Genomic DNA, 27681 nt, shown 5'->3' on the forward strand with positions numbered 1-27681 from the left:
ATATGGTATAACCAGCACAGTTACAATACCAAAGATAGTGTTATGTCTTGTAAAATCCCAAGAGAAAACAGTACTACGAGGTGAACTTTTTTCTTACAGGCATTTGTCTCTTCTTGGAGATCAAGGAAAGAAATAGTAGAAATAGCTTTAATAGCAGACAAAGGTTTTCATTTGGAGGTCGCCCCCTTGTGCCCCCTACTGCTGGGCAGGTGTATTTTATTTTAAACATTTTATTTCACCTTTATTTAACCAGGTAGGCCAGTTGAGAACAAGTTCTCATTTACAACTGCGACCTGGCCAAGATAAAGCAAAGCAGTGCAACACAAACAACAACACAGAGTTACACATGGAATAAACAAATGTACAGTCAATAACACAATAGAAATAAATCTATATACAGAGTGTGCAAATGAGGTAATATTAGGGAGGTAAGGCAATAAATTGGCCGTAGTGGTGAAGTAATTACAATGCAGCAATTTAACACTGGAGTGAAAGATGTGCAGAAGATGAATGTGCAAGTACTGAGGTGCAAAGGAGCAAAAAAAAAAATAATAACAATATGGGGATGAGGTAGTTGGATGGGCTATTTACAGATGGGCTTTGTACAGTAAGGGAAAAAAGTATTTGATCCCCTGCTGATTTTGTACATTTGCCCACTGACAAATTAATGATCAGTCTATAATTTTAATGGTAGGTTTATTTGAACAGTGAGAGACAGAATAACAACAACAAAAAAATCCAGAAAAACGCATGTCAAAAATGTTATAAATTGATTGGAGGTAAATTATACTTACTGTTAATAAGTCTTACTACTGTCTTGTTTACTGAATAAGATCCTCTGTATCAACATGTATACAATATAGGTGGTAATCAGGAGCATATGCTGTACACTGAGTGTACAAAACATTGAAGACACATTTTCCCTCAGAACAGCTTCAATTCACCTGGTCAGTTTATGTCTCTCTCTCTCTCTCTCTCTCTCTCCAGCTGACAGACTTTGTCCTAGCAAGGGTTTACCACAGCATTTCCAAGGCAACCATGAAGGACACAGGAAAAGATGGAGGTACATTAAGTTACATGCCACCAGTGGCTTTACCCATACTGAATGGATACCTAGTAGGAGAAAGATACTGTACATGATGATTATTGTTGTTTCTAACAGCTATGGCATACTACTGTGGTCCATTATCACTGGTGAAGAAACATATCCTAGTGAGTGACTAGTCCTAAAACATACACAAACATAAATACCTTTTACCCATCAAATATACAGTCCCAGTCAAATGTTTGGACATACCTATTCAATCAAGGGTTTTTCTTTATTTTTACTATTTTCTACATTGTAGAATAATGGTGAAGACATCAAAACAATGAAATAACACATATGGAATCATGTAGTAACCAAAAAAGTGTTAAACAAATCAAAATATATTTTAGATTTTAGATTCTTCAAAATAGCTACCCTTTGCCCTGATGACAACTTTGCACACTCTTGGCATTCTCTCAACCAGCTTCATGAGGTAGTCACCTGGAATGCATTTCAATTAACATGTGGGCCTTGTTAAAAGTACATTTGTGGAATTTCTTTCCTTCTTCATGCGTTTCTGGTAATCAGTTGTGTTGTGACAAGGTAGGGGTGGTATACAGAAGATAGCCCTATTTGGTAAAATACCAAGTCCATATTATGGCAAGAACATCTCAAATAAGCAAAGAGAAAGGACAGTCCATCATTACTTTAAGACATGAAGGTCAGTCAATCCGGAAAATGTCAAGAACTTTGAAAGTTTCTTCATGCGCAGTCGCAAAAACCATCAAGAGCTATGATGAAACTGGCACTTGTGAGGACCACCACAGGAAAGGATGACCCAGAGTTACCTGTGCTGCAGAGGATACGTTCATTAGAGTTACCAGCATCAGAAATTGCAGCCCAAATAAATGCTTCACAGAGTTCAAGTAACAGACACATCTCAACATCAACTGTTCAGAGGATACTGCGTAAATCAGGCCATCATGGTCGAATTGCTGCAAAGAAACCACGACTGAAGGACACCAATAATAAGAAGAGACTTGCTTGGGCCAAAAACATGAACAATGGACATTAGACTGGTGGAAATCTGTCCGTTGGTCTGATGAGTCCAAATTTGAGAATTTTGGTTCCGACCGCTGTGTCCTTGTGAGACGCAGAGTAGGTGAACGGATGATCTTTGCATGTGTTCCTGTTCTGAAGAAAGCTAAGGTAACTGAGCTAAATGACTATCGCCCCATTGCACTCACTTCTGTCATCATGAAGTGCTTTGAGAGACTAGTCAAGGACCATATCACCTCCACCCTACCTAATACCCTAGACCCACTCCAATTTGCTTACCGCCCTAATAGGTCCACTGACAATGCAATCGCCATCACACTGCACACTGCCCTATCCCATCTGGACAAGAGGAATACCTATGTAAGAATGCTGTTCTTTGACTACAGCTCAGCATTTAACACCATAGTACCCTCCAAACTCGTCATTAAGCTTGAGACCCTGGCTCTCGACCCCACCTTGTGCAACTGGGTCCTGGACTTTCTGACGGGCAGCCCCCAGGTGGTGAAGGTAGGAAACAACATCTCCACCCCGCTGATCCTTAACACTGGGGCCCCACAAGGGTGCATTCTCAGCACTCTCCTGTACTCCCTGTTCACCCATGACTGTTTGGCCATGCACGCTTCCAACTCAATCATCTAGTTTGTAGACGACACTACAGTGGTATGCCTGATTACCAACAACAACGAGACAGCCTACAGGGAGGAGGTGAGGGCCCTCGGAGTGTGGTGTCAGGAAAATAACCTCTCACTCAACGTCAACAAACCAAAGGAGATGATCGTGGACTTCAGGAAACAGCAGAGGGAGCACCCCCCTATCCACATCGACGGGACAGTAGTGGAGAAGGTGGAAAGTTTTAAGTTCCTCAGCGTACACATCACGGACAAACTGAAATGGTCCACCCACACAGACCGCATGTGTGTGGGTGGACTTCAACCTTAGGAGGCTGAAGAAATTTGGCTTGTCATTTAAAACACTCACAAACTTTTACAGATACACAATCGAGAGCATCCTGTCGGGCTGTATCACATCCTGGTATGACAATTGCACCACCCTCAACTGCAAGGCTCTCAAGAGGGTAGTGCGGTCTGCACAACACATCACCGGGGGCAAACTACCTTCCCTCCAGGACACCTACAGCACCCGATGTCACAGGAAGGCCAAAAAGATGATCAAGGACAACAACCACCCGAGCCATTGCCTGTTCACCCCGTTATCATCCAGAAGGCGAGGTCAGTACAGGTGCATCAAAGCTGGGGCCGAGAGACTAAAAAACATATTCTATCTCAATGCCATCAGACTGTTAAACAGCCATCACTAACATAGAGACGTTGCTGCTAACATACAGACTCAAATCTCTGGCCACTTAAATAAATTGACTTAATAAAGGTATCACTAGTCACTTTAAATAACGCCACTTTAATAATGTTTACATATCCTACATTACTCATCTCATATGCATATAATGTATTCTACACCATCTACTGCATCTTGCCTATGTCGCACGCCATCACTCATCCATATATTTATATGCACATATTCTTATTCATCCCTTTACATTTGTGTGTATTTGTGTGTATAAGGTAGTTGTTGTGAATTTGTTAGATTACTTGATAGATATTACTGCATAGTCGGAACTAGAAGCACAAGCATTTCGCTGCACTCGCAGTAACATCTGCTAACCATGTGTATGTGACCAATACAATTTGATTTGATTTGTGGGGTTCCCACCGTGAAGCATGGAGGAGGAGGTGCGATGGTGTAAGGGTGTTTTGCTTGTGAAACTGTCAGTGGTTAATTTAGAATTTAAGGCACACTTAACCAGCATGGCTACCACAGCATTCTGCAGTGATACGCCATCCCACCTGGTTTGCGCTTAGTGGGACTATCATTTGTTTTTCAACAGGACAATGACCCAACACACCTACAGGCTGTGTTAGGGCTATTTGACCAAGAAGGAGAGTGATGGAATGCTGCATCAGATGACCTGGCTTCCACAATCCCCCGTCCTCAACCCAATTGAAATGGTTTGGGATGTGTTGGACCGCAGAGTGAAGGAAAAGCAGCCAGGCCTGTGGGGGTCCCAATCACAGGAGGATTCAGGAACCCGGTCTTAATGAGTGTAGACAGCCTGCTGCCGCTCTGCTAATGATCAGATGGAGGGAGTAGAGGAGGTAGGGGGCCACATTGGTAACTGGGGGGCCCTGTCTTCATTCGGTAAGTGGTTAATAACATTTTTTTTTTAAGCGTGTGACATCTGCCAGAACATCTTCAGTGAGCCTTGGCATAGATTCTACAAGTGTGTACCTAAACTATGCCAGGAAAATGCACCCCACACCATAACATGCAGTGCATTTGGAAAGTATTCCGACCCCTTGACTTTTTCCACATTTTATTACATTACAGCCTTGTTCTAAAATGGATTGAATTAATTGTTTTCCTCATCAATCTACACACCATGCCGCAATATAAATGTTAGCTAATTTATTACATAAACAAACACATCTTATTTACATAAGTATTCAGACCCTTTGCTATGAGACTCGAAATTGAGCCCAGGTGCATCCTGTTTCCATTGATCATCCTTGAGATGTTTCTACAACTTGATTGGAGTCCACCTGTGGTAAATTCAGTTGATTGGACATGATTTGGAAAGGCACACACCTGTCTATATAAGGTCCCACAGCTGACAGTGCATGTCTGAACAAAAACCAAGCCATGAGGTCGAAGTAATTGTCCGTAGAGTTCCGAGACAGGATTGTGTCGAGGCACAGATCTGGAGAAGGGTACCAAAACAATTCTGCAGCATTGAAGGTCCCCAAGAACACAGTGGCCTCCATCATTCTTCAATGGAAGAAGTTTGAACGCACCAAGACTCTTCCTCGAGCTGGCCGCCCAGGCAAACTGAGTGATCGGGGGAGAAGGGCCTTGGTCAGGGAGGTGACCAAGAACCAGATGGTCACTCTGATAGAGCTCCAGTTCCATTGTGGAGATGGGAGAACCTTCCAGAAGGACAACCATCTCTGCAGTGCTCCAACAATCAGGCCTTTATGGTAGAGTGGCCAGACGGAAGCCACTCCTCAGTAAGGCACATGACAGCCCGCTTGGAGTTTGCCAAAAGGCACCTGAAGGACTCTCAGACCAAGAGAAACAAAATTCTTTGGTCTGATAAAACCAAGATTGAACTCTTTGGCTTGAATGCCAAGCGTCATATCTGGAGGAAACCAGGCACCATCTGTACAGTGAAGCATGGTGGTGACAGCATCATGCTGTGGGGATGTTTTTCAGCAGCAGGGACTGGGAGACTAGTAAGGATTGAGGGAAAGATGAACAGAGCAAAGTACAGAGAGATCCTTGATGAAAACCTGCTCCAGAGCGCTCAGGACCTCATACTGGGGCGAACTTTCATCTTCCAACAGGACAATAACCCTAAGCACACAACCAAGACAATGCAGGAGTGGCTTCGGGACAAGTCTCTGACTGTCTTTGAGTGGCCCAGCTAGAGCCCAGACTTGAACCCGATCGAACATCTCTGGAGAGACCTGAAAATAGCTGTGCAGCGACTCTCCCCATCCAACCTGACAGAGCTTGAGAGGATCTACAGAGAAGAATGGGAGAAACTCCCCAAATACATATGTGCTAAGCTTGTAGGGTCATACCCAAGGAGACTCAAGGCTGTAATCGCTGCCAAAGGTGCTTAACCAAAGTACTGAGTAAAGATTCTGAACACTTGTGTAAATAAGTGTTCAATAAGTGTGATATTTCAGTTGTTGTTTTTTTATACATTTGCTAAAATTTCTAAGAACCTGTTTTTCCTTTGCCATTATGGGGTTTTGTTTGTAGATTGATGATGGGAAAAAACTAAGGCTGTAACGTAACAAATTGTGAAAAAATTCAAGGGGTCTGAATACTTTCGAATGTACTGTACATTTTTAAAGCAGGTAAATATATCCAAGACGTAGATACATAAACTGCAAAAAAAGAAAAATCCCTTTTTCAGGACCCTGTCTTTCAAAGATAATTTGTAAAAATCCAAATAACTTCACAGATCTTCATTGTAAAGGGTTTGAACACTGTTTCCCTTGTTTGTTCAATGAACCATAAATAATTAATGAACATGCACCTGTGGAACAGTAGTTAAGACACTAACAGCTTACAGACGGTAGGCAATTAAGGTCACAGTTATGAAAACTTAGGACACTAAAGAGGCCTTTCTACGGACTCTGAAAAACCTCAAAAGAGAGATACCCAGGGTCCCTGCTCATCTGTGTGAACGTGCCTTAGGAATGCTGCATTGAGGCATGAGGACTGCAGATGTGGCCAGGGCAATAAATTGCAATGTCCGTACTGTGAGACGCGCTACAGGGAGACAGGATGGACAGCTGATCATCCTCCCAGTGGCAAACCACGTGTAACAACACCTGCACAGGATCGGTACATCTGAACTTCACACCTGCGTGACAGGTACAGGATGGCAACAACAACTGCCCGAGTTACACCAGAAACACACAATCCCTCCATCAGTGCTCAGACGGTCCGCAATAGGCTGAAAGAGGTGGGACTGAGGGCCTATTGTAAGACAGGTCCTCACCAGACATCACCGGCAACGTTGCCTATGGGCACAAACCCACTGTCGCTGGACCAGACAGTACTGGCAACAAGCGCTCTTCACTGACAAGTCGCGGTTTTGTCTCACCAGGGGTGATGGTCGGATTTGCATTTATTGTCGAAGAAATGAGCGTTACACCGAGGCCTGTACTCTGGAGCGGGATCGATTTGGAGGTGGAGGGTCCGTCATGGTCTGGAGCGATGTGTCACAGCATCATCGGACTGAGCTTGTTGTCGTTGCAGGCAATCTCAATCTTGCATTACAGGGAAGACAGTTTAGAAAAGACAATGAAATGTAATATTTCAATCATGTACAGAATATTGGTTATGTAGCTCCTCGCTAGCATATGACTTTTATGAGTTACTTTGTTTGTGTCTTGTTACGTTTGCTTTAATGCAAACTCCCTGCGACATGGGTTGAATTCAAAAGTATTTTTTTCTGCTGCATTTTAATGTTTTTTAGATAGGTAAAATCTCTCCTGCATATGTAACAGTGGTAAGGCCAGCAGCACTCCGTATTAACTAGTCCCGCATGAAAAGACACAGGATTTAGATGCTACAGACTCTATTGAGTGTTTCATTGTTTTCATAAATATGTATTGCATTTGCTTATTAGCTCATTGATGAAAATGTATACTTTTTTGAATGAGTTATTGACATTGCAATGTCTTGAAATGAGGGCTTTTATTTTGAAGGCTTTAATATTAGCATACCAAAAGGGACTCCATCCAGCTGCTGTTAGCAGAATGCTCAGTGGTGCTGGACAGGGTTGGACAACTTATAGGCTTTTTCTTCTTTCAGTTTGTGTCTGTTGTGAGAAGCCCAAACAATAAGAAAATATAGAGGTCTGATACACAGAGAATGTTTTGCATGGTAAGTGAGAAGAAGCGTTAGCCTACACTGCTATACATTTTCTAAAATGGTCTGTGACATCAAAATCTAGAACTGACTGTCGAGACTTCTGGACTTGAATATCTTGCCTAGTGGCGGCTGCTGATTGGCTGAATAGGCTTTTCCCTTGTTTCCGGGGCGGGACATCCGTTTTTTGGGAAAACGTGGGAAATCCTTTATCCGGTCGAAGGCGTATGGCCTTTTTTTCAATAGAAATGGCACAAACGAAGAGCAAGTCCTCTTGTAGCGTACCTCTTTGTCCGAAAACAGACATATCTAAAGCCTTGCACTTTCAATTTAACCCAGATTGGGCTGCCCTTGGTGGGCTAGCATGAATTACGTTTCCACTGCCTCCAGAATATAGAAATTATATCTTGTTGTTAGCTAGCCAATGTGACTGTGCAGCTAGCTTTGCTAATTTTGGTAGCTAGCTAGAAATTGTAGAAAGTCCTTTGGCTACAACTAGCTAGATAACTAGCTAGCTGGTAAGATTGTGAAGAAATCATTTAATTCACCCTGGCCACGCTGTAACTAATTATACCCCATAACAAATGTTTAGCTTGCTAGCTGAATGGTTAGCGTCTTGAATGGCTACCTAGTTTAATTCCTAACCTTGTCATGGCATTTGCTACTAGTTAGCAGGCTAACCAAACACACCAGTTGACAGGTTTGATAGAATGTAGCTAGCTAGTGTTAATGTTGCGACAGTTCGTTTCTGGTATCAGAACAAAATAGTCAGCACATAGTAACGTTGATTTATTTGTACTTTAATTAATGCAAACACGTGTGTGGTAAATGGGTTGTTCGTATATACGGTCTCGCTGTTTTACCTCGCAGGGCAAACAGAGAAGAGAACGACACATCCTATTGTTCTCTCTTATATACTCTGACAGAGATAGTTCCCGCTCAATGCTGGCCTGTCAGAGGGAGGAGGAGCGTGGTTTAAACTTGCTCCTCCTAACGTCGGCGTGCAGGCTGGTCCCATCGTCGTGACGCACTTCCTGTTGCCGGTTGTAGTTCTTCTTGTCTTCAACAGGTGATTTACCCGTAGTTTATGTACTTAGCAAAGCTTCCCCAGTATATTATATAAGTTATGCATACAAATAGCCAGTTCAACCCTAACACTAGCTTTCAATACGACCTGGCTAGCTAAAATTCCTGCTAGTTTGTATCAACTTGATTTGCAAGCTAACATAATCCAGCTAGCATTCGAGAGCTGACTATTCTGGTGAATGCACCAATTTGTAAATCGCTCTGGATAAGAGCGTCTGCTAAATGACGTAAATGTATTCTCATAAACGTTTATTGTGTAGTGCAAAAAGAAATGAAGTATCTGTGATGGAAATGTTCTTGTGTGTATGGGAACGTACGTATAGGACAATGCTGTCTTTGTAATAAAGTATTTTGGTTGGGATCATGAGAGTGACGGATTGATTACACACCGGAGTAAACCACTATCAGTCATGCAGCAATTTGGCAGTACGCCCATAACATTGCTCTGGGAACAAAGCCTCGTGAGGTATCAGTCAGTCACGTGCAGGAACCAACGTTAATAATGAATAATGTAAACCATGCTTATATAGCTGTGTTGCAGTATATAAGGACGGAAAGCGATCGTCCTTTTCAGAGTTTCATCAAGCTTGTATTGAGTTTGTGAATCTCTGGCAGTTAAAATAAAGATTTCTTCATTTACTTTGAATTTGAGTGCTTAGTGGTGAATTTACACGACATATCCAACTATGTTGGTAATTTGTGTGATGTCTGACTACTGCTTGTCCATGTGCTAGCTAACAGTAACAAACCCAGACTAGCTAACGTGAAAGCATCCAGCAAAGATCAACTTCTCATTAGCTAGCTAATGTTATGTTATAGCTATAAAGAATTAGGTTTGCTGTTAATGTTTTGAAATAACATTATATATTTCTTAGCAAATTAATTTTTTAGGTATAATATTTAGCTAACTAGCATCAAGCGTAGGCGATAGAAAAAAATGCCGTAAAACCAGATCTAGCTGACGTTAACTTGTTTCAAAGAAGGCCTATTCAACACAACTTGCATTATAGAAAGAACCCATTTTACTGGTCCGATTATCATATGCATGCATTGCGTGCATGTACTTCTGTCTAGTGCATATGCCTTCTGTCGTCAGCAAACACGTGTGCACGCGATGCATGCATACTAACTGAAGTTAGCAGGTATTTACATGGTTTTGCGCATGTGCCAGGTGATATAAATGTGAACTATAGTACTGGCACTCTAAAGAGTCGGATAAACAATACTTTCCTGTGGATATTTTGTCAAAGAATTTGAGCAGCTGAAGGACAAACCACCACAGACAACCGGTAGAGTAAGTCTGGTTTGGTTGGAACATTTACACAATTTTGCATTCGTTAGTTTCAGGCTGTATATACCAATGAATTGTGTATTACAGCCTGATTAATCAAACTGCCATTTTACTTGCTTCAATAAATTCAAAATTAAGAAGTGTGGTTATTGGCTAATTATTCTGTAGCCTAATTACCATGTCATTTTACCAAATAAATTTTCAATTTTAAAGTTCAAAAGCAAATTACACTGTTCATGATAGGCCAATTAATTTACTTGGTATTTTCTTAACCTGTTGGGGCTAGGGGGCAGTATTTGCACGGCCGGATAAAAAACGTACCCGATTTAAACTGGTTACTACTCTTGCCCAGAAACGAGAATATGCATATAATTAGTAGATTTGGATAGAAAACACTCTAAAGTTTACAAAACTGTTTGAATGGTGTCTGTGAGTATAACAGAACTCATATGGCAGGCCAAAACCTGAGAAGATTCCATACAGGAAGTGCCCTGTCTGACAATTTGTTCTCCTTCTGTGGCATCTCTATCGAAAATACAGCATCTCTGCTGTAATGTGACATTTTCTAAGGCTTCCATTGGCTCTCAGAAGGCGCCAGAAAGTGGAATGACGTCTCTCCTGTCTCTGGGCGAAAAACAGCAGCTCTGTTTGTGAGTGGTCAGGCTGAGAACAGTGACACTGGAGATGCGCATTCATGTGAATTCTCCATTTTTTTCTTTCAGCCTTTGAATGAGTCGCCCGGTTGGAATATTATCGCTATTTTACGAGAAAAATAGCATAAAAATTGATTTTAAACAGCGTTTGACATGCTTCGAAGTACGGTAATGGAATATTTTGACATTTTTTGTCACGAAATGCGCTCACGTGTCACCCTTCGGACACTGACCTGAACGCATGAACAAAACGGAGGTATTTGAATATAACTATGGATTATTTGGAACCAAAACAACATTTGTTGTTGAAGTAGAAGTCCTGGGAGTGCATTCTGACGAAGAACAGCAAAGGTAATCCAATTTTTCTTATAGTAAATCTGAGTTTGGTAAGGGCCAAACTTGGTGGGTGTCAAATTAGCTAGCCGTGATGGCCGGGCTATGTACTCAGAATATTGCAAAATGTGCTTTCGCCGAAAAGCTATTTTAAAATCTGACACTGCGATTGCATAAAGGAGTTCTGTATCTATAATTCTTAAAATAATTGTTATGTATTTTGTGAACGTTAATCGTGAGTAATATAGTAAATTCACCGGAAGTTTGCGGTGGGTATGCTAGTTCTGAACATCACATGCTAATGTAAAAAGCTGGTTTTTGATATAAATATGAACTTGATTGAACAAAACATGCATGTATTGTATAATATAATGTCCTAGGAGTGTCATCTGATGAAGATCATTAAAGGTTAGTGCTGCATTTAGCTGTGGTTTTGGTTTTTGTGACATATATGCTTGCTTTGAAAATGGCTGTGTGATTATTTTTGGCAGGGTACTCTCCTGACATAATCTAATGTTTTGCTTTCGCTGTAAAGCCTTTTTGAAATCGGACAATGTGGTTAGATTAACGAGAGTCTTGTCTTTAAAATGGTGTAAAATAGTCATATGTTTGAGAAATTGAAGTTATAGCATTTTTGAGGTATTTGTATTTCGCGCCACGCGATTCCACTGGCTGTTGACTAGCGTCCCACCTTGCCCAGGGAGGTTAAAGCATGTCATCAATAGCATACTATTTTTTCACATCTGGATAAAATATATTGTTGTACTGTCTTGATATCTGTTTTGATATGTTGATCATTTGTATTTGCAGAATTTCTACATGGTAACCCCTTCCAAATGGACACTGAGATTGATTCTTCCTGAGCCTCTGGACCAGACCACCTCGTCACTATGGGGGACACTGGGTGGTAACAAGCAAACCTGATTGGTCAGGACCCAGGATTCACCCCACCCACATTAAAACCGAAACGAAGTCACGGAATGGGATCGCCAAGATGGAATGCTTGGGAACTCGTTGTGCACCAACAGGCCAGAGGAGGAGGACGCTGGATTGGATCTTCTCGATGACCAACCACAACAATCTGAATTTCTATCGGACATCGAGTGTTTCAAGTGTCTCCAGCTCAGAGACAGATACCGGTACAGGAGATATGCTGTTATATCCAGTGTGGAAGAGACTAAGCAAGACGGACATTTTGAAAATATAGCAGCAAACTAAAATGCATGGGAGACACAGATACGACACATGCTGGAAAGCGTTCACCAACTCCAAGTACTAAAAACTACATGTACTGACACACAGGAGCGAGGCCACATGATTTTAAACTCTGTGGGAAACAGTTTACCTGTCTGTCTCACTTAAAGACCCACCAGTGAACGCACACAGATGAATGGCGGTACATCTTCCAGAGTGGCGCTGACGGCAGTGGCGCTGACCTCACCAATGCAACCTCACCATGTGCGACTGAGGCTTCATCAGTCTTGCGGAGTTAAACGTTCACCAGCTCCTTCATTGCGGACTGAAACCGCACTGCTGCTCCCGAGTGTGGGAAAAGCTTCCGACTTCGACAGCATCTGAAAGTTCACCGATGGGTTCACACGGGTGCCAAACCCTTCTCCTGCGATGTATGCAGGTTAACATTTTTCGTAAATGAATCTTGTTCTGGAGACAGCTCTGCAGAGTGGTCACTAGCTGGCACAGACACAAAGCCATAATATCAGATTTTAAACCTAACGTTATCCTTACAGCTAACCCTAACCTTAAATTAAGACCAAAAAGCAAATGTCTGTTTTCATGAATTTTTATAATATAGCCAATTTGTACTTTCCAGCTGGGGAAATCGCTCAGTTCTGCTGCTAGGATGAATTAAATGTCAACAATAAACGTAAGCCTGCTCAAAGTATGTGGCAGCAAATTCTCTGACCATACCACCTGGAACAGAAACTGTTATAGTGTGGACACTATATAAATAATTACATGGTTATTATTGGCATTAACCTTGACCTTTCCCCTTTGATGATGTCATCACCAAGAGTGAGTTCTGTGCAATGTGATTCTACCACCGGCTGAGTGGGCTATATAGTTCTGTTATATTTGTACCGTTTGTACCTGGCAATACACCTTTAGGTTTGGGTTGAAAGTAAAGGAAAGTAATATCGAAATGCGTGTGGGCATTCCTTGTCAAGTTACTACACCTTTTTGGCGACGAGGATAAAACTTTATCAACTTGTACAGGGCGAGTTAGCTAGCTAGCTTAATGAGCGACGGAGAGCAGGTGCCACTGGACGGAAACGCCGACGGGGACAATCAGCAGCAAGTGCAAATCGCTAACGAGGATCAAGGACAGGTTGGCGTTATAATGGCAATGTTTGGGACTATCACTGAGTTTGTGGAAGAGAACGAAGACTGGACGGAATATGTGGAAAGGTTGGGACACTTTTTCTTGGCAAATGGAATCATAGATGAGGCTAAACAGCGCTCTATTCTCTTGAGTGTGTGTGGGGCTAAAACCTACAAGCTAATGAGGAATTTGGCTACACCACGGAGACCGGGAGAAATTCCTTTTGGGGATCTAGTTGCTCTCGTTCAGACTCACCACAATCCAAAGCCTTCAGTGATTGTCCAGAGGTTCAAGTTTAACTGCCATTTTCAGAAAACAGGTCAGTCTGTTGCTAACTTTGTTGCTGAATTACGGGAACTCTCTGAACATTGTGAGTTTGGGGCTATGTTAGAGGACATGCTCCGTGACAGATTAGTCTGTGGCATTAATGAGGACAGCATACAGCGCCGGTTGCTTGGGGAAGCCACACTGACTTTCAAGAGGGCATTGGAACTATCTCAAGGGATGGAGATGGCCGCTAGTAATGTGAAAAATATTCAAAAGGCCAATAGTGAAAGTTGTGCAGTGCATCAGGTGACAAAAGAGGCGGCAGGAAAAAGGGGAAAAGCAGTGGAATGTTTCAGATGTGGAGGGACACATTATGGTAACAACTGTAAGTTCATGGAGACTGTCTGTCACAATTGCAACAAAAAGGGACATTTAGCAAAAAAATGCAGGGGTCCTAGGAGCAAGCCAGAGGGTGGGCGGACTGGGCTGGGCAAGTTCACAGCACCAAAGCCTCAGTCAGCAGCGCACCACCTAGAGAGCACAGAGGAGGAGGACGAGCATTGTTCCTACAACATGTTTAATGTGAGGGAGCCGCGCGCAGAGCCTATTTATGCTACAGTGGAGGTAGATGGAAAGCAGATGAGGATGGAGGTTGACACGGGGGCCTCTGCCTCTGTCATAAGTGAGGAGACCTACAAACAAAAATGGGGCTCAAGACAGGTTTCTGCCCTCACACCGGCAGGGATCAGACTGCGTACGTACACCGGGGAGACCATACCATTGCTTGGGGCTCTAGAAGTGAACATTGCATACAACAGCCAGGAAGCGAGAGCACGGCTCCTGGTGGTGAAAGGGAATGGGCCTAGTTTACTAGGGCGTGACTGGCTAAACAAAATACAACTGAGCTGGGGTGAGATAAAACACACCCGAGTGACTGAGGATGTCATTCAAAAATACCCAGAGATTTTCAAAGAGGAACTGGGCACACTGCAGGGCACTACAGTTAAGCTGTTCGTGGATCCTCAGGCCGAGCCTCGCTTTTTCAAGCCCAGGACAGTGCCTTACGCCATGAAAAAGAAAGTGGAAGATGAGTTGGAGCGGCTGCAGGAAGCAAACGTCATTACTCCCGTTCAGTTCTCCCGCTGGGCAGCTCCTATCGTTCCCGTTCTGAAAAGTGACGGCACGGTGCGTATATGTGGGGACTACAAACTCACCATCAACAGGGCCTCTAAGCTAGACGCTTACCCGCTGCCACGGGTGGAGGACTTGTTCGCGACACTGGCAGGAGGCAAGACGTTCTCAAAGCTTGACATGAGTCACGCCTACCAACAGCTCCTCCTGGACGAGGACTCAAAAGAGTATGTCACAGTCAACACGCACAAAGGCTTGTTCAGGTACAACCGCTTGGTTTTCGGAGTGGCGTCCAGCCCAGCCATTTTCCAGAGGACAATGGACAATCTGCTGCAGGGGATCCCTCATGTAGCAGTGTACCTGGATGACATCCTGGTTACAGGGGAGACGGAGGAGGAGCACCTCCACCATCTGGACCAGGTGTTAAAGAGATTCTCTGAGGCAGGGCTGCGCCTGAAGCGTAGCAAGTGCACATTCCAAGCACAGAGTGTGACATACCTAGGTCACAAGATCACAGCGCAGGGTCTGTGTCCTGTGGAGGACAAAGTCAGGGCAATCAAGGATGCTCCAAACCCCAAGAATGGGTCAGAGCTCAGGTCGTTCCTGGGCATGGTGAACTACTATGGGAAGTTCCTCCCTGAGCTGTCAACAGTGTTGGCTCCACTTTATCAGTTGCTCCACAAAGACTGTAAATGGAAGTGGGGGCCAGCACAAGAGAAAGCTTTCAAGGAAGTGAAAGCACTACTACAATCAGCACAACTTCTGGTTCATTTTGACCAAGACAAAGAGATCATCCTGTCATGTGACGCCTCACCCTATGGCGTCGGGGCAGTACTCTCTCATCAGATGGAGGACGGGTCAGAGAGACCCATTGGATTTGCATCACGTACGCTGACGAGTGCTGAGAAGGGTTATTCACAGTTAGACAAGGAAGGTCTGGCCATAGTCTTTGCTGTGAAACGCTTCCATCAGTACCTCTACGGTAGTCATTTCACCATATGCACTGACCACAAACCACTGATGAGCCTTTTTAGTGAATCAAGATGCATTCCGCCCATGGCTTCAGCAAGGTTACAGCGTTGGGCCCTGACACTGTCGGCTTACCAGTATACGATAGTGTATAGAGCGGGGAAGGACAATGCAAATGCAGACGCGCTCAGCCGTCTCCCGCTACCAGAGATGCCTGCCACAACTGTGGTGCCCCCCGAGACAATTTTCCTAATGGAGAGATTGTCAAACTCACCTGTGAATGCCAATCAGATCAAACAGTGGACAGACCGGGATCCTATCCTGTCCCAAGTGAAAAGATTCCTGATGCAGGGTTGGCCTCCTGTCATAGAGGATGATGGACTAGGACCTTACGCAAAGCGCAAAACGGAGCTGAGTGTGCAGGATGGCTGCATACTCTGGGGGTCCAGAGTGGTTGTTCCACCCCCTGGCCGTGCACAAGTCATGGATGAGGTCCATGAGGCTCACCCGGGTGCCTCCCGGATGAAAAGTTTAGCCAGATCTTACATCTGGTGGCCTAACATGGATCAGGAGGTAGAAGACAAAGTTAAATCATGTTCTGAGTGCCAGATCAACCAGAAGATGGCGCCGCCCGCGCCACTACATCTGTGGGAGTGGCCTGACCACCCATGGTCTAGGCTGCATATAGATTTTGCAGGCCCTTTCATGGGTCACATGTTCCTTGTCATGGTGGACGCACACTCCAAGTGGCTGGAGGCGCACATCATGAGCAACATCACAGCGACCACAACCATCGAAAAGCTTCGGCAGGTGTTTTCAACCCATGGTCTGCCGGACTCTCTGGTGTCCGACAACGCAACAACGTTTACCTGTGATTTGTTCCAAGAATTCATGCGGAGAAACGGGATCCGCCATGTCCGCAGCGCCCCGTTTCACCCGGCCTCAAACGGCTTAGCGGAGCGGGCTGTGCAGACACTGAAAGAGGGGCTCAAAAGGATGACTGGGGGAACCATCACTACTAAGCTCTCTCGGTTCTTGTTCCAGTACCGCATCACGCCACAAACAACAACAGGACAGGCTCCAGCGGTGATGTTAATGGGCAGAAGGCCAAAAGCTCACCTGGATCTACTGCGTCCGAACATCAGAGCACGAGTGGAACGGAAGCAGGAGAAACAAAAAGAGAGACATGACCACCACGCAAGGGAGAGACAGTTAAAACCCAATGACACTGTCTACATCCGCAACTTCACAAGCAGCCAACGCTGGTTGCCAGGTATCATTCTGAGTCAGAGTGGTCCCGTCTCCTTTGTGGTCAAACTGACTGATGGTCGAGTCATGCGCAGACACCAGGACCATCTCCGCCTGCGCTATGACAAAGACAAGACCATGTTTTCAGACGGAACAGCTGTGGGTGGTAGTATACAAGTTGAAATCCCACAGGAAACAGCATCTGAGGAACAGGGGCATTCAGTGGTTCCAGCAGAGGGTGATGGACATTCTCTCACAAACACCCAACCCGCTCCTGTGCCCTCAGACCCAGCTCCACTGGGACATGCCTTACCTGTGTCTCGTAGCACACCAGGAGTACTGCGCAGATCACAGCGTAGTCACAAGCCTCCTGAAAAACTAACTCTGTAGTTGAGACTGAGAGACTCGTGGTGTTAGTGTTTGTTTGGAGCAGCAGACCTAGTTGAAAAGAAATAAGGACTGTCATTTTATTGTTGTTGTTTTGGTTACATTTACCGTAACACCAGCAGAAGTTCTACAGTGTGGTGTAGTAAAGAGAAGAAAACACTAATGTGGTTTACTTGTTAACCTTATGTTTTCCTTACAGGGGGGGGATTTAAATTGAGGGGGGAGAAGTGTTATAGTGTGGACACTATATAAATAATTACATGGTTATTATTGGCATTAACCTTGACCTTTCCCCTTTGATGATGTCATCACCAAGAGTGAGTTCTGTGCAATGTGATTCTACCACCGGCTGAGTGGGCTATATAGTTCTGTTATATTTGTACCGTTTGTACCTGGCAATACACCTTTAGGTTTGGGTTGAAAGTAAAGGAAAGTAATATCGAAATGCGTGTGGGCATTCCTTGTCAAGTTACTACAGAAACAAAGATCCACACGGGCAACAAGCCGGAGGAGTGCTCAGACTGCAGGCGGGGTTCCACTGTCTTATCACCCTGAAGTTGCACCAGTTAACTCACACCAAAGAGAAACCGTACGCTTGCAGTGTCCCCAACTGTGGTAAACGCTTCAGTCAATCGTTGAGTTTGTGAAGACATGTTCGGACACATACGGGAGAGAAACCATTTGCGTGTTCCAAGTGATTACAGATCCACAGACAAATCGACACTAAGAACCCATGAGAAAAGACACACTGGGGTAAAGCTGTACTGCTGTGATGAATGTGGAAAGGCTTTTTTTATCAGGCAAAAAGCTGTAAATCCATCAGAGAATATACACAGGGGAGAAGCCATACCACTGTGACATATGTGGGAGAGATTTCTCCCATCTAAGTAACATGAAAGCGCATACAAAAATCAACAAAATACGTTTGTATGCAACAGGTGTGGCAAGGGGTTCGCCTTAACCGGGCCTTGACATATACAAATAGCCACCAATGCTGAGCCCTTGGGGCATCCACATTTAACAGTCTAAATCCATTTAATAATTAATAAATCCATTTAATATACACCGTCACAAATAAATCCATTATTTTGTTTAGGCAGATCATAAGAAACATTATTATACTAAGAAAATCTATTTCAAAAGAATAGAATAGCTGAGTGTCGCGAGAGCTCACATGTAGAACCTGTGGAACTGTGGTTATTCTGCAAAAAAGTTATATTTTGTAAAAAAAAAAGAAAAGCATGTGCTCCATTCTCTCTGGGTCAATTATACACTGCACTGTTCATCAGTCTCTTCATACACTGTTTGACAATTTATCATATTGTCACCCATCAGACTATTGTGAATTTAATCTTACCTTTAGGCTACATCTATTAGTATATGCGTGAAAATAGTCTCGATGTAGTTTAGGTGTAGTTTCATTGGGCCATTATCAGCTGGGCAGGCAACTGTCGGTGAATAACAATTTAAAACTACTTATGACAGCTTATAACAAAAGTCAACATTTTGCAATGACCACAAAATCAACATTTTACAATAGCCAGATCAGCCTTTGGACTTGAAACCCATTGAAGACCTGTGGTTTGAACTGAAGAGGGCAGTCGATAAGCGCAGACGAAGATTATCAATTATCTTTAAAAATTCCATATGGAGAAATGGTCTAAGATCCCTCCCCACGTGTTCTCCAATCTCATAAAACATTTTAGAAAACAGTTCAGTGTCGTAATCCTTGCAAGGGTTGGGTGCTGGAGTACTGAAAACAGGGATGCCAATAATTTTGACACATATCTTTTTTAGATTTAAAAAAATTACTTGTAAAACAAATGGGTTTTTTTTCTGAGCAATTGTATTACTATAAAATACTATAATAAAATAACAAATTGAGCATGCGATATAAGTTATTATTTATTTTAGACAGTATTTTTTCTCATTTTTATCAAGAGTGCCAATAATTATGGACCTGACTGATGGGGAGACTAGATACATAAATTGCTTTATAAATTGTTTTCATTTCATTTCATTTTTGACCAGTGCCTCCACACATTTTGCACTCTACAATCTACAATCCTTAACGAACAAGTCTCTTCTTCTGTATGAGTATATCTCCGACAGTGACTTTGACATGATATGCCTCACTGAAACATGGCACAGAGAGGGTGACTTTTACCATCTTCAGGAAGCAGCTCCGCCTGGATACAAATACATTGAAAAGGCGTGCAGCCTGACTACCAGACTGACACTGTCTGGCACTGCTCCAACTCCTCTCTACTGCCCAAAGAAGACCATTAAATTCCGCAACCTGAGTAAACTTAACCCGTCCTTCTTTCAAGAACACATCAAGTCCACCTTTGCGTCTGACTGCAGTAAGCTGGCCCTCGATGACATGGTCAATCTGTATAACAGCACTCGGAGTAATACCCTGAACATCCTTGCCCCTGAAAAAACATGTGAAGTAACATTCCAACGCTCGTCTCCTTGGTTCACTGATGAACTGCGCAGAAGGACGACTCATGGCTTGAGAGACATTGGAGGAAGGATGGCCTCGTACTGGCCTATAAAACCACCAGCACATGCCTTAAAAGCAGAACGATCAGCCTTCTACTCTGCCACGATTGACAATAACAACGTTAACCCCAGAACCCTGTTCTCTACCATCGACCACCTTTTCAACCCTGCAAACTCATGCTCTCCTGCAGCCTTATCTGAGCAGTGCAATAGCGTCTCAGATTTCTTCACGACATAAATTGACACTATCAGGACAAACATCATCCTCTAAGACGGACTGCACCCCACCTCCTGAGCCTCAAACCTAGACTGCCCGTCCCTTCAGCAGCTTTACAGAAGTCCCATCCACCGCTGAGCAGTCAATAATCTCTAAAATGAAGGCCACCACTTACCACATCCCTACTCAAAACCTGCTCATCTAGCATGCTTATGTTTGTCACCACCCTGATCAGCAAGTCCCTGCTGACCAGAGAGGTACCATTGATCTTCAAAACAGCTGAAGAAACCCAACCTTGACCAGGACATCCTATCCAACTACAGGCCCATCTCCATCCTCCCCTTCCTATCAAATGTACTGGATAAAGTGGTTGCAAATCAGCTTCAATTTGATCTGGGATTGAATCAGTTGTGCCAGGTTTTCCAGTCTGGCTGCTGATTCTGGATCTCCCAGCATCCTCCACCTCCTCTTAGATCTCAGTTCTGCTTTTGACACTGTAGACCACATCATCCTCCTGTGGTCGTCTCAGAGCACACTTCTGTCTCTGGAACAGCTCTGAACTGGTTCTCCTCCTACCTCTCTAAAAGGAAGCAATACATAACTAATGGAGAGTCCAGATTAGAGGAGTCCGCAGTCCCATGTGGCATACCACAGGGGTTAGTGCTGGGGCATATCCTGTTTTTTATTTACATGCTCCCCATCGGCCAAATCCTCAGAGATTATAACATCAACTTCCACTACTATGCTGACAATACCCAGGTCTACATTAACACCAAACCGGACAACATCTCTGCCCTAGAAAAACTCAGCAGCTGCCCAGAGGACATCAGAGCATGGATGAAAGAGAACTTCCTCCAGTTGAACAGTAGCTAGACTGAGGCTATGCTTATTGGGACATCTAAGCAGGTCACCAGTGATGGAAACATCTGCCCTACAATCTGTCATCTCCAACCTAGGAGTCAAGTTTGACCCTTCTCTGTCCTTCAATGCCCACATAAAAAAAATATGTAAAACGTAATTTTCCATCTTAAAAAACTCATCCCCCGCCTTCATCTTCTCTCAGATTGACTATGGTAATGCGCTACATTTACATTACAGTCATTTAGCAGACGCTCTTATCTAGAGCGACGTACAGTAGTGAATACATACATTTCATTCGTTTGTACTGGCCCTCCGTGGGAATCGAACCCACAACCCTGGCGTTGCACACACCATGCTCTACCAACTGAGCCACAGGGAAGACCCCGCTAGAAGTCCTGAAGACACGTCTCTGAACTATGGGGGACAGAGGCTTCTGCTCCCTTGTCCCTCGCCTATGGATTGCTCTCGGAACGTTTGAAACGGGCCTTAAAACCTACTTATACAGACTGCCTTTTTTATAGTCTTATTCCCTATCTAAACTGTATTTAGCACCTATTGCTATTTTACCTGCCTTGATTCTAAATTTGTGTTGTTTTTATTGTACTGTATATATTTTTTTTCCCCTCAGTAGAGCTTTAACATCACTCTGTAATGAAATGTGCTATACAAATAAAATGTATTATTATTTAAAAGCAATTGAACAGTAAATCAGATATGTATGAAAATACCCCCCAAATAAAAGGTGACATTTGTACATTTTGTCACCTCATATGAAACATTTGATATCAAATCCAAAATGCTGGAGTATAGAGACAAATGTAACATTTTAGGGTCACTGTCCAAATACATACATATAGTACCAACAGTAACATAGGGAAGTGTATCTGTATATTCTAAGCTTTATAGTAACACAATTCCATAATCACTCACTCCTATATGTGCTAACACATGCCTCTGTTACGCCCCCCTATGTGGTAACACACACACACGTCTATGAAGAACGAACAAAGCACTCATATGTGCTTATAACATACCTCCGCTGTGTATTGGAGCAGCGAAACAAATTGGTTGTGACAGTGTACGGTGTGAACCCCACAGGTTCCTGGCAACACACACACACACACACACGGCCCTCGCCAAAACTCCCATCTGTCACCGGATCCGCCAGGACGAGCCGCATGAGCCCTTACCCAGAATCCTCCTCTCGGGGCGTTGAAGGTGGCTGCGCTATTTACAGGACTAACAGATGCACAGCTTGGAGAAAATGAAAGTTTCCCCTAATCACTGATTCATGGTCAGATTTTCTTCCTAATGGAGAAAAGGAGGAGCAATTGTTTCAGCTAGTGACAGTCACTTTGAAGAAAATCCCATATTTACTGTACGACCAACCCTTTTTATTAGCATGTACAATTATTTGCATGCAGACAACAAAAGCCAACACATATTACATGAATACTCAAGCATAAACTGTACACACTACAGTATCATTTAAATAATTGAGCAGTGTATTTAAAAGTGCATTCAAAAATCGTAACATTCAGGATTTTCAGATACAATGCGAGCTGTAAACTCATTGTAACTCTCATACATACACACTCGTCCTCCTAACCCTAGCTGTGTCCTTACTTGATGTCTACTCTGTCACCTTGCTTGCCTTTCCCCTGTCCCTCTCTCTTTTTCTCTTTTAATCTCCCACCCTCTTTCCCTCTCTACAAAGGAAACACCAGAAACCCAGAGAAGGTGGAGTATTTCCATCCCCCCATCAGGTTCCCTCTCTCCAGTTTTAGATAAGCCTTGTCTCCTCTCTCCATGGTAACCAACCCAGCGTTGGTGGCTGCTTCCCTGGTCACGTCCTGGTCCCCGGCGAATGCTGAAATCACCGGGTGTCCGTTCAATACCAGACTCACCTGAGAGAGAGGGATAGAGGCATAGGGGGTGGGAGGGAGGGGGAGAGAGAGAGTAAAGCGTTGTTCACATTGGCAGTTTGAAGTGACTCAAATCCTATTATTTTACATTTGAATCTTTTTTCTGCAGTCTGAAGAGCCAAAACACACATGGAATCAGATATTTAAAGCCACATTTCAAACCACCTTCATAGGTGGTTTGATGTCCGATACAAATCTGATTCCTGGCCATGCGACAAATCTGATTTATTTGCCCTCAAGTGTTTAATTTACTATTATTTAGCATATCTTTTTGCTTGCTAGCTACTCTGTTGACAGTTTGACAAGAACATGTGGTAGCTAACTAGCTTGTTAATTATTTACAAACAAATTAGTGAATGTGCTAGAAAGCTAAATAGCTACCTAGCTAGCTAGTTGACTGCTGTGGCTTGCCAAAAAGTACTTGTTTTGAAAGTTGAATCATCTTATCCAGTGAGGCTTTAAAAGTGCTCTTACACGATGATTTGAACATTCAAAGCAACTGGGAAACTTCCATGGCAGGCATTGTTGTCACCTTAGCTTGCTACATTGGCCTCCCGAGTGGCACAGCTGTCTAAGGCACTGCATTGCAGTGCTAGAGGTGTCACTACAGACCGGGGTTTGATCCCGGGCTGTATCACAACCGCCTTGATCGGGAGTCCCATAGGGCGGCGCACAATTGGCCCAGCATCGTCCGGTTTCGGGGAGGGTTTGGCTGGTGGGGCTTTACAAGTAGGCCGTCATTGTAAATAATAATTTGTTCTTAACTAACTTGCCTAGTTAAATAAAGGTTAAATAAAAAATAATGCAATAAAAATAACTTCTGAGTCATAGGAAGCAATGAGCACCACCAGCAATCAGCCTTATTAAACACTGCGCACACACTCCTTGTTAATAGCATAGCCATGTCAGCAAATTACTGCTGTCTGAACACACACAAATCCAATTTGGTCACTTGTAACTTGCTGTTTGGACAGTCAGTATTTCAAAACAGATTTGAAAAACATAACTGATTTGAGCATTAAGGCCTGCAGTGTGAACAAGGCTTTATGTCCTGGTCACCGGTGAAAGCAGCGATCCCAAATCGCTTTGTCCGTAAGGGAGGGAGAGAGAGAGAGAAAAAGAGAGATAGGAAGGAAGAAGTGGCAGTCGGTGTCGTTTAAGATTACGGATGATGATTGTTTCAATGTAACATTGATAGGTTTAGGCTACTACATGATACTCAAATACTTCCTATACAGATCATGAGGTTGCTACAACGCAGCCTACGAATGAAAGTTTACAACGCACAGTGCCTTCAGAAAGTATTCATACCCCTGGACTTATTTCACATTTTGTTGTGTTACAGCCTAAATTTTAAATGGACTCAATTGATTTTATTTCTCACCCATCTACCCATAATTAAAATTAAAACTTGTTTTAAGAAGTGTTTACAAATGTATAGAAAATTAAATGTATAAATATTCACACCCCTGAATCAATACTCTGTAGAATCACCTTTGGCAGCGATTACAGCTGTGAGTCTCTCTGGGTAAGTCTCTAAGAGCTTTACACACCAGGAGTGTGCAACATTTGGATGTTGATCAATGCCGTACAACCATTCAGGTCTTTTCATAGTTTTTCAAATAGATTTCTGTCAAAACTGTAACTCGGCCACTAAGGAACATTTACTGTCATCTTGGATTATTGCACTGCTGAAAGGTGAATTCATCACCCAGTGTCTGGTGAAAAGCAGACTGAACCAGGTTTTCATCTAGGATTTTGCCTGTGCTTAACTCCATTCCGTTTCTTATCCTGAAAAACTCCCCAGTCCTTAACGATGACAAGCATACCTATAATATGATGCAGCCACCACCATGCTTGAAAATTTTGAGTCAACTACTTACCACATTTTATGCACTGCATCACTAGCTAGCTGTAGCTTATGCTTTCAGTACTAGATTAATTCTCTGACCCTTTGATTGAGTGGACAACATGTCAGTTTATGCTACAAGAGCTCTGATAGGTTGGAGGACGTCCTCTGGAAGTCATAATAATTACTGTGCATGTCTAAGACAGGGGGTAAAAACTGAAAACCAGGAGCCTCCTAGGTTTTGTATTGAAGTTAATGTACCCAGAGGAGGATGGAAAATAGCTGTCCTCTGGCTACACCATGGTGCTTCCCCAGAGAGTGCTGTTGAGGCTACAGTAGACCTTCGTTATAAAACAGTGTGTTTTAATCAGTAATTTGGTGACGTGAATATATTTAGTATAGTATTATCTAACTTTTTAATGTTGTACTATTAAAATTTTTATGAAATCCACTAAATAGGATGGTACTCCCCTTCCTCCTCTGATGAGCCTCCATTGGAAGGGAGAGAGAGATAATATACATCAATTTGCTGTAATATTATTTGTGTTTTCATGTGTAACCCCTACCTGTATTGTCTGTCGGTTGTATACTTTGACCACATGGAAGCAGAAACTGAAGACTCCTTTTCTGGGAGCCACAAAGATGCTGCGTGCTGGGTCAAAATGGCTGCCCACATTCACCAGGATCTGAGAAAGAGATGGAGAGAGAGAGGTGGGGGGAGAGAGGGAGAAAGAGAGGGGGGAAAGACGGAGAGGGAGAAAGAGAGGGGGGAGAGACGGAGAGGGAGAGAAACAAGTTGATAAAAGTTGACTTTTTTATCATGTAAAAGTTGACCACAGTTATTCAGTCTATTGGATGGTCATGGTATGGTCTCACTAACCTGGTCAAAGTAGATGGTCATGGTACGGTTGCTCATCTCAGAGGGTTCGTGGTTAGTGTTCCTGACAGCGGAGAATGCCACTCGACCGGCCCCCGACCGCACCGACATCCCCAACGCGTTACCCGACGGTTCCGACGAGGGGGTGGAGTCACAAACCACCAGACACTTCCCCTCCAACACGATTGGCTCAGTGTCATTCTGAGCTCTGGCCCCCAGGGGACCCCACTGAAGGATTAAAATTAGTCCAAGGAAAAGGGCGTAGTTAAGTGTTATTATGGGGCGGGGCAAAGATGAACAAGGAAGGCGGTGCATATTGTCTCAAATGGTTGTAAGGTCTTGGATGTTTTTTGGATGTTGGTTTTTCAATTTTGACACAGTTGAAAATGTCAGTTTCCCACACAGTTTCAGTTGAAAGAAATCCTTTGTGAATACATGACAAATTTCAGTAAACCAATGTCTGTCTTTTCAGTCTTGTCTAAACCACACGGTAATCAGCTAGATCACAGTTTAAATCCTTCCGGAATCTTTAGTTGGCTCTGAAAAGGTTGAATCCCAGATGGTCAATTGATCCAAACCCACTGAATCTGAATGGTGGATGGTGTATGCCCGATCACTTGAAACCCACCGTTGGGCCACGACCCAAACCTCCTGCAGGTACGGCCAAGTTTGTCCAGGTTCCCGACCTGTTTTAGCAGATTTGTAATACAAGTCTCAGTGGAGTTGGTCAGGTGGTTTTTCACAGGCCAACCTTGACCCTGCCAAAGATAAAGATTCAGAACAGAAATTGATTCACTGAGGAAGACAGTCTAAAGTCTTAGAATCATAGTATACAGCATAAATGTAAATGTAAATAAAAATATCATAGTATCCTAGACAAACTCTTGAAGCAGGCCTAAAGTGAATGTTGTGCTCAAATGTAAACGATAGTTACATTTTTGGGTGGTGTAGATGGAGAAGGAATTGAGGGATGAGAAGGAAAGGAAGAGGAGGTAGAATAAGGAATAATCTAATGGATTGGCTTGAATAGGGAGGGGGGAGGGAGGGGGCTGAGGCTATTGAAGCCAGCTGGACACAGGAGGAGGGCAGGAGAGGGGGAGGAGAGGGAGGAGGAGAGGCCTGCATCATCACTTCTGAGCTACCATCTGTAGGACACTCTCCTCACATTCCTTTACACACACACACACACACACACATGCACACACACGCACACACACACACATAGACGCACGCATGCGTAATCGACCATGTATTTGCAATTCCATATATTTATCCATATACAAAAATGCACATAGAAACTGTACATTTCCCCATTGTTCCCCATAGTTTAAATTCCTTTAAGCGCATTGGATGGTGAAGGACACACAGTTCAAAATCTGCAGTTTTACATAAGACGTCTATATTTGCCCCTTGTGGAAAATGTTCTCTTTATTGACAAAGATTATTACAGAAAACATAAATGAAAGAGTAGTAAAGTTACAGAAATATGACATGACAACAATATTGAACCATTTTCAAAAAACCATCTCACATTACCATGGAACATTTTATTTTTTCATGTAAAGTAGGAAAAATAATAATAAATAATTACAACAGTGAAAAAAACTAAATATTAATTCTTACCTTTTACGTTGAGTATATTTCCTGTATCGACGTGGAAGTTACTGTCCCAAGAGGTAGATTCCCCTTCCTCTGTCTCTTTTCTCTGACTCCCTCTCCCACTCTCCCTTTCTTTTTCTCACACTCACACTTTCTCTCCCCCTCCCCACCGCTCTCTCACACACTCACTCACCCACTCTCACACCTCTCCCCCCTCTCTTCCCTTTTTCTCATCCCACCCTCTCTCCTTCTCACTCTCTCTTTTTCGCTCTCCCTATCTCCTCCCCTCTCTCTCCCTGTCAGGGAACCCCTGTGTTCAAACAGACGTTTAATCATATCACAAGCATCATAAATCGTCTGTTTTCTCTCGCCCACAACCGCCTACCTGTTCCACACTCCTCCCTCTTCTCTCCATCATCTCAGATCCTCTATCCTTTCCCACTCCCTTAAACGCCATTGAGCTACTGATAAAAGGTGATTTTTCCTTAGACTTGTTGCGCATTTAGACACTTAGATTTAGAAAAATGTAAGAATTTAATATAGACTTCTCACAGTAGAATAAGAATATCTATATCAGTAATTTGACCTTACGT

At 43.3% G+C, this 27681-nt stretch overlaps 2 protein-coding genes across 2 annotated transcripts; one reads left to right on the forward strand and one right to left on the reverse strand.

Moving 5' to 3' along the window:
- Window positions 1-13074: 13074 nt before the first annotated feature.
- On the forward strand, window positions 13075-16985 carry LOC115198539 (uncharacterized protein K02A2.6-like; the record flags this gene model as incomplete). Its single annotated transcript, XM_029760539.1, has 1 exon — window positions 13075-16985. A coding segment is annotated over exon 1 (3816 nt), but the record flags the coding sequence as incomplete, so codon positions are not given.
- A 5225-nt stretch (window positions 16986-22210) lies between these two features.
- On the reverse strand, window positions 22211-27249 carry LOC115198541 (cerebellin-1). The gene is made up of 4 exons (XM_029760540.1): window positions 27113-27249; window positions 25493-26247; window positions 25179-25298; window positions 22211-22745 (listed from the first exon to the last, which is right to left on the reverse strand). The coding sequence occupies exons 2-4, from the start codon at window positions 25802-25804 to the stop codon at window positions 22548-22550; spliced, it is 630 nt and encodes a 209-aa protein (XP_029616400.1). The 5' UTR covers window positions 25805-26247; window positions 27113-27249; the 3' UTR covers window positions 22211-22547.
- Window positions 27250-27681: the final 432 nt, after the last annotated feature.

This window comes from Salmo trutta, chromosome 8 (genome assembly GCF_901001165.1).
Source record: "Salmo trutta chromosome 8, fSalTru1.1, whole genome shotgun sequence".
Lineage (NCBI taxonomy): Eukaryota > Metazoa > Chordata > Actinopteri > Salmoniformes > Salmonidae > Salmo > Salmo trutta.

Coding starts and splice junctions, on each gene's coding strand:
- LOC115198541 (XM_029760540.1), bottom strand. CDS start 25,804: ATGCACCGCCTTCCTTGTTCATCTTTGCCCCGCCCCATAATAACACTT. Junction 25,299..25,492: donor TGACCATCTACTTTGACCAG/GTTAGTGAGACC, acceptor TCTCTTTCTCAG/ATCCTGGTGAATGTGGGCAG. Junction 22,746..25,178: donor ACAACCGACAGACAATACAG/GTAGGGGTTACA, acceptor CCTCTCTCTCAG/GTGAGTCTGGTATTGAACGG.